Source organism: Primulina eburnea, chromosome 16, assembly GCF_022965805.1.
Source record: "Primulina eburnea isolate SZY01 chromosome 16, ASM2296580v1, whole genome shotgun sequence".
In the NCBI taxonomy this organism is placed as follows: domain Eukaryota; kingdom Viridiplantae; phylum Streptophyta; class Magnoliopsida; order Lamiales; family Gesneriaceae; genus Primulina; species Primulina eburnea.
Window position 1 is genome coordinate 12,928,143 of NC_133116.1, and position 9,532 is coordinate 12,937,674.

At 31.7% G+C, this 9,532-nt stretch overlaps 1 protein-coding gene across 2 annotated transcripts; it reads left to right on the forward strand.

Annotated features, from left to right (window-relative positions):
- The first annotated feature begins 5,830 nt into the window (after window positions 1-5,830).
- LOC140817432 (TOM1-like protein 1) lies at window positions 5,831-9,191 on the forward strand. 2 transcript variants are annotated; one of them, XM_073177102.1, is made up of 5 exons: window positions 5,831-5,869; window positions 6,291-6,464; window positions 6,879-7,449; window positions 8,055-8,300; window positions 8,552-9,191. In XM_073177102.1, exons 3-5 carry the CDS (start codon window positions 6,931-6,933, stop codon window positions 8,975-8,977), a joined length of 1,191 nt encoding a protein of 396 aa, XP_073033203.1. In that variant the 5' UTR covers window positions 5,831-5,869; window positions 6,291-6,464; window positions 6,879-6,930; the 3' UTR covers window positions 8,978-9,191. The 2 variants fall into 2 exon arrangements, with proteins under 2 accessions (XP_073033203.1, XP_073033202.1); XM_073177101.1 differs by lacking the exon at window positions 5,831-5,869 and having other exon boundaries at window positions 6,260-6,464.
- The last annotated feature ends 341 nt before the right edge of the window (window positions 9,192-9,532 follow it).

Consider the following 9,532-nt stretch of genomic DNA (forward strand, 5'->3'; position numbering starts at 1 on the left):
ACAGTTACACAAGATTTCCAGTCGATATACCATTTTCAGAAAATGAGGCATTTGAATTTTGAAATAATAATAAATATAAGGTTCATTTATGGAAATTTTACAAAATATAAAGAAATTATTGAAGATATACCAAAGAAATTTAACAATAAAGGATTTTACCGTCTACCTCATAAATATAAACTCATAAAAATCACCCATAAACATCTTTAAACGACATATCTTGGAAAAACAGGCTAAAGGGATACAACATAAATTTATGATTTCTTAGTTAAACTTGAACTTTGTATTAACCATTTCCTAGTTCATCTTTTACCTTATGTTTAACCAAGAACCATTATATATTATAAAATTCCAGAATTCAAATAAATCTTTTATTATCTCAATTTAATTCTAAATTACAAATAAATATAGATCACGTTACTGTTATGATTTAGCAAAATATTTTAGCCCAATAATTTTAAAGGACTTAAAGAATCTTGTCCTTTTTCTTGGTCTTGTTTTTTTTTTTTTTTTCATAATCATGTTTATAAGATTTGATTTTTTTCCTCCATGTAAAGAAAGAGTATCATGATCAAATATATTTCCTGTTTCAAGATCTTCTCTGATCATCTTATCTCAAAATTTAGTGAGATTGACAGGCCATAAGCAAGGGATTTCAATATCATGAAAACCTGATTCAGGTTTTCATTTCCAGATCCATGAGATACCTAATTCTATGAAGAATAAACATAGAGTTTTTCCTGTGATCCAATTTTGGGAAAATTGTGCAGTGACACTTAGGACAAATGATAGACATTCATTCATTGGTTTATTCAAAACCTCGGGCAATATTTTTGTTGAGAGACCATATGATTTCCACCAAATAAAAAACCAATTAGAAATTGATAGAAAGAAAACATTTTCACAAATCTTTAAAAACCATAAGTGTTTACTCTTTTCATTTTCATATAGTAAAGTTTTACGAAAACTTTCAATTTAATCCCAATAATTGAATTTAAAATTTATTTGATGATTTGAAGAATAAATTTTTTTTCGGAGATATTCTCTATTTTTCAATAGATATGATCTTTTTAATAATAAATTTTGAGAAATTATAACTTCCTGTTGTGTATTACTAAAAAAATGAGTAATTTCTACACTTTTTAAAGATAATAGAAGATTTTCATAAGATCCTCTTTGTTTACAAGATCCATTAACATATGATGTATTTGATAAATATCTTTCCGTAATAGTACATGGTTCTCATCGAACATCTTTTTCTTCTATAAGAAGAATTAAATTTTTATATGGATTTTCTGTATATAATATAATACTGAATCATTTTCTTCTTCTTTAATAATATGGACATATGATGTCGTAGATTCAGAATTATTTTTCTGCTTAGATTTTAAAAATTCTTGAAATTTTTTATATAAAAAATTATCAGTATCCATATTATATACTGACAATATTTTGGGCTATTAACCTTGTTGAACCATGTTGTGCTATAATATGAAGGGTTTTATCCATTCCGCCTCTTTCTCTATAAGAGAAATCTTCACGACCCCGAGTACTCATATCTGAAAATAAGATAGTATAATTATTCATGTAATACTAATGAAAACGTGTTACATGAAATAATAATTAATATAATAATTATACGTTTTTATTAGATTACATGAAATAATAATTAATATAAAAATTATTTCGTATGTTATGACTCGTGCCTTTTGGCTAAACCAATAATTACCGTATGAAGAGCTGAGAATGATAATTCATCTAGACGGTAGCTTAGATTAATATATAATTTTTTTAATTTATTTTTTAAGATCATTTGAAATATTTTGTCATTTATTTGTATTGGATGAATATGATGAACATGTCATGGATTTTGAGTTTGAATCTGATATAAAAGAATATTTGAAGAGATGTGGAGATGAACAAGAAAAATTAAACATTTAAGCTGAAAAATTGTCAATGAGCTATACGATAGATCGTCGTCCGCCTATAATTTTTTAGAACACTTATTATAATAAAAAAATATTTATATTATAACATTTTTTGTTAAATGTATTCCTATTAGACATTCTCACGGATATATATCCTTGAAACAGGTCGACTCGATTCATATATAGAGTAAAAAATAATATTTTTGACATAAAAATTAATATTTTTTATGAATAATATCGATTAAGAAATTTCTTAAGGCAGCCTAATGAGAATTTTTTTGAAATTTGTATAATTACCAAAAGAATTTTAGACACCTATCTAATATTCAGATTTAAATACTTATCAAATAATTCTTGTCAAGTCGAAAATATCATATGTTTTTGTGATGATTGTAAAAATCTCACATCGTATTACCGTAACTCGTATTTTGATTTTCGATAATTCATGATATTTGTCAAATTATCGAGTATATAAAATATATAATTGACAATGAAAGTGAGAAAATATGTTATCATAATGAAATATTGTATTAGTAATTGATTTATGTTTGAAAACATGGTTTTTGGCCATTGTTTCATTCATTTTTCCTCTCGACCTGCGAAGAAAGGTGTCACGTCCCGTGACCGGGGTTAGTCGACACCGACGTTGTTTTACAACCACACAATTGAAAACACAAGCCTCGTAGTACAATATAAACCAAAAACCAGTTTATTACTCATAATCAATCAAAAGATTGTCTTTACAACGTAAATTCTTAAAATGATAAAAAATATGCAGAAGCGTTTATAACTTACTAAGCCAAAACTAAAATAAACTTCTTGAATCATCGTATTATCAGCCCCAAAACCTGGTCTTGTTCATCTTCCTCGATTTTCTTTTCTGATTTATCTGGGGAGGGTAGAGTAAGAGGTGAGTATTTGGGAAATACTCATCAAGTGGGGGAATATCGAGCACAATAAAACAACATGCATAGATTTTGAACATAAAACATGAGCTGCATACATACTACATCACACATGCATAACCTTTATCAGCCACTGTGATTTATCTAACTTTCTTTGGTTTATTGACGTCAGTCCCTAATTTTTACTCCTCTAAGGGGGCGAGGCCGTATAGCGGTTATATCCCCCACCGCATAAGGGTACGTCATGGTTGGGATTCTCACCTATATACAGTCGACTCCTCACAGTGCTTTAAAACAGTATGAAAATCAACACAAGAAATGAGTAGAAAGAAGAACATGTACTCGACAGTATTTTCAAAAACACACGAAGAATGCATAATCGAAATTAATTCTTTAAAACATCCCACTTACATTAGACTGGAAGAAAGCGTGAAGAATTAGGAAATCATAGAAGAATCATGCAACCGACGCCTCGAAGACGAAGCAGCACATTTACGAGAAAATCATTCGTTTGAAAAATTCACTGCGCCTTATTGCACCGTTGGATCGGGCTCACACTTTTACAGTACGTTCATAAGTACGTCAACTAAATTATGAACGGTGGAGATCGAATTTCGAAGTCCTTTTGATCTGCTTATGGACAAAAACCGAAGGTATGCTGAATTCCCGCCTAAAATCTGAGCAGTTTTCTTGCGAAGACTATAAACAAAAAACTAACCGTTAGATATTGCTGAATTTTGGATATGTAATCCAAAACATATGAAATCATATTCTGAACGGCGGAGATTGGATTCCGAGCACCCAAGCAAGAGAAACGAATTTATGAACGTTGGACAGAATTTTGATAACTCGTGCAGAATTTTTTTGAAGAACAAAATTTCGAAAATTCAGCAGCAGGTGGAGAGCAATTTTCGAAATTTACAGTGTTTAGAATGGTGTAAATGTTGAATGGTATAGGGCGGTATTTATAGGGGTGAGGTGAAAATCCTACCAAAATTCGATTGATATTCTTTCCAAAATTTGGAGATGTTCATTCCATAATTTCGAGATAATCATTCTATAAATATTGATATACTTCCTTTCTGAGAAAAGTTGTCATATATGTAAAATTTCTTTCCAAATTTGATTGATATTCAGCCTTGTTTTGAAATAAATACATGATTTATATTGAATTTTGAATTTCATGTATTTATTGGCTTGGAATTTTCAATACCATGTATTATTTACTATTTTCGAATTTATTATAACTCGAAAATAAATTTTTATGCATGTCTATATTTAAAAATTACACTCCCAAAATTTGGGTTCTCACAAAAGGTGAGAAGTCAAGCTCTATGAATCAAAACCACATCGAAACGTCATTGAAACTCAAAAAGAACATATTCGAAGTCCTCATGTTGAGATCATTCTTTTGAGATAATTTTCTCTTTGATTTAATAACTTTATTTATTGAATTGATGAAATAGCATGTATTTGAATTCGAAATCAATATATGCGATACAATAACTGACGAAAAATTACTTTTTGTGTCAGAATTAAATTAAATTATGATTTCAATTTTATATGAATTTTCAAAGTTTCAAAACAATTTTAGAACTTGAAATTTTGATTGTAAATGAATAGATGTATATTAATAAGTGTATAATAATGAGTTATTACTATAATACGATATAATTATTTTAATAATGTAAATGTTAACTGAAAAATGTAGAACGAATTGATACATTCAAATATGCTATTAGAGTTGCATTTGAATGATTTAATTAATTGGAATGAATATTTGAATTATATAGATTGATTTTCTATATTAAAATCCTAATTTCGAATAGAGCTACATTAAACCATGGACGAAGAATCGAGGTATATTGCGACTGATTAACAAACGATATGTATCTGTATAATATGTTATATGATTGACTCATTTGACTAAAAATATATGTCTATATGTCTTATTTGTTGATTTTAAGTGGCATACATGAACATTCATGATTGGTAGATAGATGTATAATTAAATATTTTGTTAACACACATCATTATTTTATACATACATTGATATATGATATGCACATTGAGCTATTAACCTTGGATATTTTGATATCATTGAATTTTGAGATTGATTCTAGGTTTTGAGTACGATATTATGTTTGACATTATGTGTCTCATAAAAACATAGTTATTTGTGACTCATATGATTGATTGATTGAGATTTGATGGTGCTTTGCCGACGTTATATACGGATATTCACTTATACTTGACATTATAATATATCCTCAGTAGCTGAGCATTCGACCCGATACCTCCACAACATGCATGCATTGCATATCATATGTCATTATATTGATACATGTTATATTTATTATCGTGGACAATGATAGGTACTCCAGGTCATGAGGAGACCAGAGATGATACTTCTGGAGGGAGTCAAATCTGAGTTGAGATTGAATAATTTATCCCGGTATATATATATGTATCTATATACCTGAACATGTCTTGAAGACATAATTTATTTGTATGTAGTTGATTTCAGTAACGTGTGAACTTATTTCAGACATCTAATGCTTGAATAAATGTTGATAAAAATGTTTATCAACATTATGTGTCCCATAAAAATATAGTTATTTGTGACTTCTATGATTGATTGAGATTTGAGGATGATTTGCCGACGTTATATATGAATATTAAGTTATATGACATTATAATATATGCCCAGTAGACGAGCATTCGACCTAATACATCCATAAGATGCATGCATTGCATATCATATGTTATTGTATTGATACATGTTGTATTTATTATGATGGACAATGGTAGGTACTCCATGTTATGAGGAGCTCATAAATCATACCTCTGGAGGGAGTCAAATCTGAGGTAAGGTTGAGTAGTTTATCTTGGTATATATATGTATCTGTATATCTGAACATGTTTTGGAGATATAATTCGTTTGTACGTAGTTGATTTCTGTAACGTGTAACTTATTTAGACATCTAATGCTTCCAGCCATTTCCACAGTAAGGATGCATGGAAAATCCAACTAAGGTAAAATATATTTTGTTAATTTTGATTACATTTGGTTTTGATTTCTCTACAATTGAAACAGATGAGATTTGAATGAAATTACTGTTCTAATGTTAACTCCTTTAATCCAATTAAAATCCAAAAATCCAGTTCGCGTATTGCTGTAAAATACGAAGGGGTACATAAATTAGTAAGAACATCTCGATTATTGTATATTTGTTTCAAATCTAACTTTTGATATGCAAATTTGTTCAAGACTAATGCTTAATTCTTTTGTATGAATTTGCCAAACTTGTTAAAAACATCCGCTATCTCTAATGAACAGATGCAACATAATGAAAGAAATTGGAATTAACAGTAATTCTTCCGACCAACTCATTTTTTTTTTTGTTGAATTTATACTCTGGGAAGTGAACTACGGCTCTTTGCTTTTGATTTGCAGCTATGGAAAAAGATAAAAACTTTGGCCGGGTCTGGTCAGCACTTAATTACAAACATCGGAATTCCCTCCCGAATATTTATATCATATACGTTGATACAAAAGTCTCCCCGCATTTGGAATAATAGTCTTCTTCTCCAACAACAGTCGTCATCACTTCACTTCTAAGGCAGAGAGGTAGCTGATCAGGATTCAAGCTGTTTAATCTTTTATTTTTGTCGATTGTTATGATTTTTGGGATATCGTGGTTTCGTTATAAATTGCTTTTTTGATCCATTACTCGTTTAGGTAGGATTGACCTTTGCAGTGCGTTTGTTTGCGTTTATATTTTTGATGTTTTTATTTATTTATTTGAGAGACCCATTTGTTTGCTTGAACTGAGAATTGAATTCGTTTTCTTTTGCAAATTATGTTGCGGTTTTTTACGATTTTTTTGGGTGTTTGAATTGAACTGGCTGCACGAGTCACGCGCTTGTTCTCATGGGTCATTATGAGTGTAGAATTCTAATTTGATCTGTTGATTCCATTAATGGAACAGTTCATATTCCTAGTGGGGTTTTTGGGCTTTGACTGTATTGTTTTTATCATTAGGACTCGAGGAAAGCAGAATTGGTCGGGGATTTGTTGAGCGTGTGTTGAAAACATGAGTGACAATTTGATGGATAAGGTCAGCGCCTTGGGTGAGCGCTTGAAGATTGGAGGGACCGAGATGGGACAGAAGATTAGTGCCGGTATGAGCTCGATGGGTTTCAAGATGAAGGAATTATTCCAAGGATCAAACCAAGCAGACAAAGTAGTTGAGGAAGCCACGGCTGAAACTTTGGATGGGCCTGATTGGGCCATCAATCTTGAACTCTGTGACATGATAAACCACGAGAGGATCAGTAGCACTGAATTGATCAGGGGAATAAAGAAAAGAATTTTGTTTAATAGCCCCAGGGTTCAGTTTTTTGCTCTGGTGTTGCTCGAAACTGTCGTGAAGAATTGTGAAAAGGGATTTTCAGAGGTTGCTGCCGATAGGGTGTTGGATGAGATGGTGAAGCTGATTGATGACCCCCAAACTGTGGTCAACAACAGGAATAAGGCTCTGTTGCTGATAGAATCCTGGGGCGAATCTTCGAACAAGCTGCGTTACTTGCCTGTTTATGAAGAGACTTACAAGGTACATTTGCAGTTTTAAGTCTAATTTTCCTTTGTTCGGTAATTTATTTTGGTTGTTTTATTCATTTCTGCCTAAAACTTAATAAAATAGAACCATATTTCAAGCATGATATTTCATGTCCATGAATTGAGCTCTTCTTATGGGATGGATATTTGTAGTCTGCGACAGTATTTAGATATTAAGTTTCCTCAATGAATTTTTTCTTACTGTCCCATTACTATCCAGAATGTAATATGAATTCTTTTATCGGTTCATTTTGCTATATAGAAGTTTTTTGGGTTGTTATTCGCGTATCAATGGATGTTCATTGTGATAATATTCTTTTTAATTGTAATTGACTGAGTGGTAATAAACAATTAGCACACTGATCTCTTATAGAACTATAGGCAACTGGAAAAATGCTAGGATGGTCGACGAACTTGTTTTTCGGACAGAATATAGTTGTTGAACACTTTCTTTAGCCATTTGTGTAGTGAACTTACAAATTAATGTGAAAGCAAGACATAACAAGCTTTGTCTCGGCACCACTTATGCACGAGAAGAGACTGTGGTCTGCGTGGTGTGTACTTCTATTTTGTCTAAGACCAATCTTCCCCCCAATTCAGAGTTTGAAATCAAGAGGGATACGATTTCCTGGTAGAGATGATGAGAGTCTGGCTCCTATATTTACTCCTCCAAGATCCGATACAACCTCGGAGTCAAATGCTAGTCTTGCACAACAACTCCATCATAATATTCCTGCTCAAAGCTTTTCAGCAGAACACACCAAGGAGGCATTTGATGTGGCTCGAAACAGCTTAGAGCTTCTCGGCACTGTATTGTCTTCTTCTCCACAGCAAGATGCTCTGCAGGTACTGTTACTGAGTTATGACTTGCATTCAGCAATGTAAGAAACTCTTTATACTTCAGGATTGGTTTATTTTGTATACGCATTGTTCATTTGTGGCAATGGGGTCAGAAATTGTTTGTTTGTTCTTGATTTAAAGATGAAAATTAGTTTGTGTATTACTGGTTATTTAGTAGCAATTTTATGGTCGATAGAAGAAGTTCTGAATCAGCTATTATTGTCTTAGTCTGATTTTACATTCAACTTGGATTGCAGGATGACCTGACCATCATGCTATTACAACAATGTCATGAATCAAAGTACACTGTTCGAAGGATCATCGAGACAGCTGGAGATAATGAGGCCTTGTTGTTTGAAGCACTGAACGTGAATGATGAGATTCAAAAGGTTCTATCCAAGTACGAAGACATGCAAAAAACATTAGTGGTAGCACGGGAACCTGAGCCTGCTATGATTCCAGTCGCTGTAAAGCCTGATGACTCTCCTCTTGGAGGGAAAGAAGAACCTCTTATCAGGAAATCATCTGGTACTCCACATGGAAACCATCAAGGACGGAACAATGACGAGATGCTGGACGATCTTGATGAGATGATATTTGGTAAGAAAAATGGTGGTACATCGGAACAGACACAGGACACCAAGAAACAGCATCCAGCCAAAGATGATCTCATTACCTTTTGATCGCAATGAGTACTTGGTTGATATTTAGAAGCGCTCCATGCTTTTGCTTTTATGATTCTTGGAACATAGAGAAGGAGAAAGAAATTGATTCTTGATCTCTTGAAATTTGGATTCAATTTCTCACATCTGTGTATGATATTGGTAGGAAGACTGGAACTGCACTTGCTATGCATGTACATCACAAATTTGTTGAGCAAGCATTTGAATTAATCAAGTTTGGAATTGGGTTTTTACAAATTTATTCCTCTCTTGATTTAAAAATAAAAACAAATTAAATTGAGTTTTTGATGAAGGGTTTGTTTAATCAAGGCATAGCCATATTTTAAAAATTTAGAATATAAATTAATTGAAACAATTACAATATCAAAGATCAGTACTTTAATTTTTTTCTACCAAATTACATGAAATTTTGATGCAAAAACTTGATAAAATGCATTGGCAAGTATACCAATACCACGTAAAATCAATGTTTTCATTATATTATCATCTCATTCCATCGTATCAAGTATGACCTAAATCATCGAATTACTGTCCGTGTTATAAATTTAGGATGGT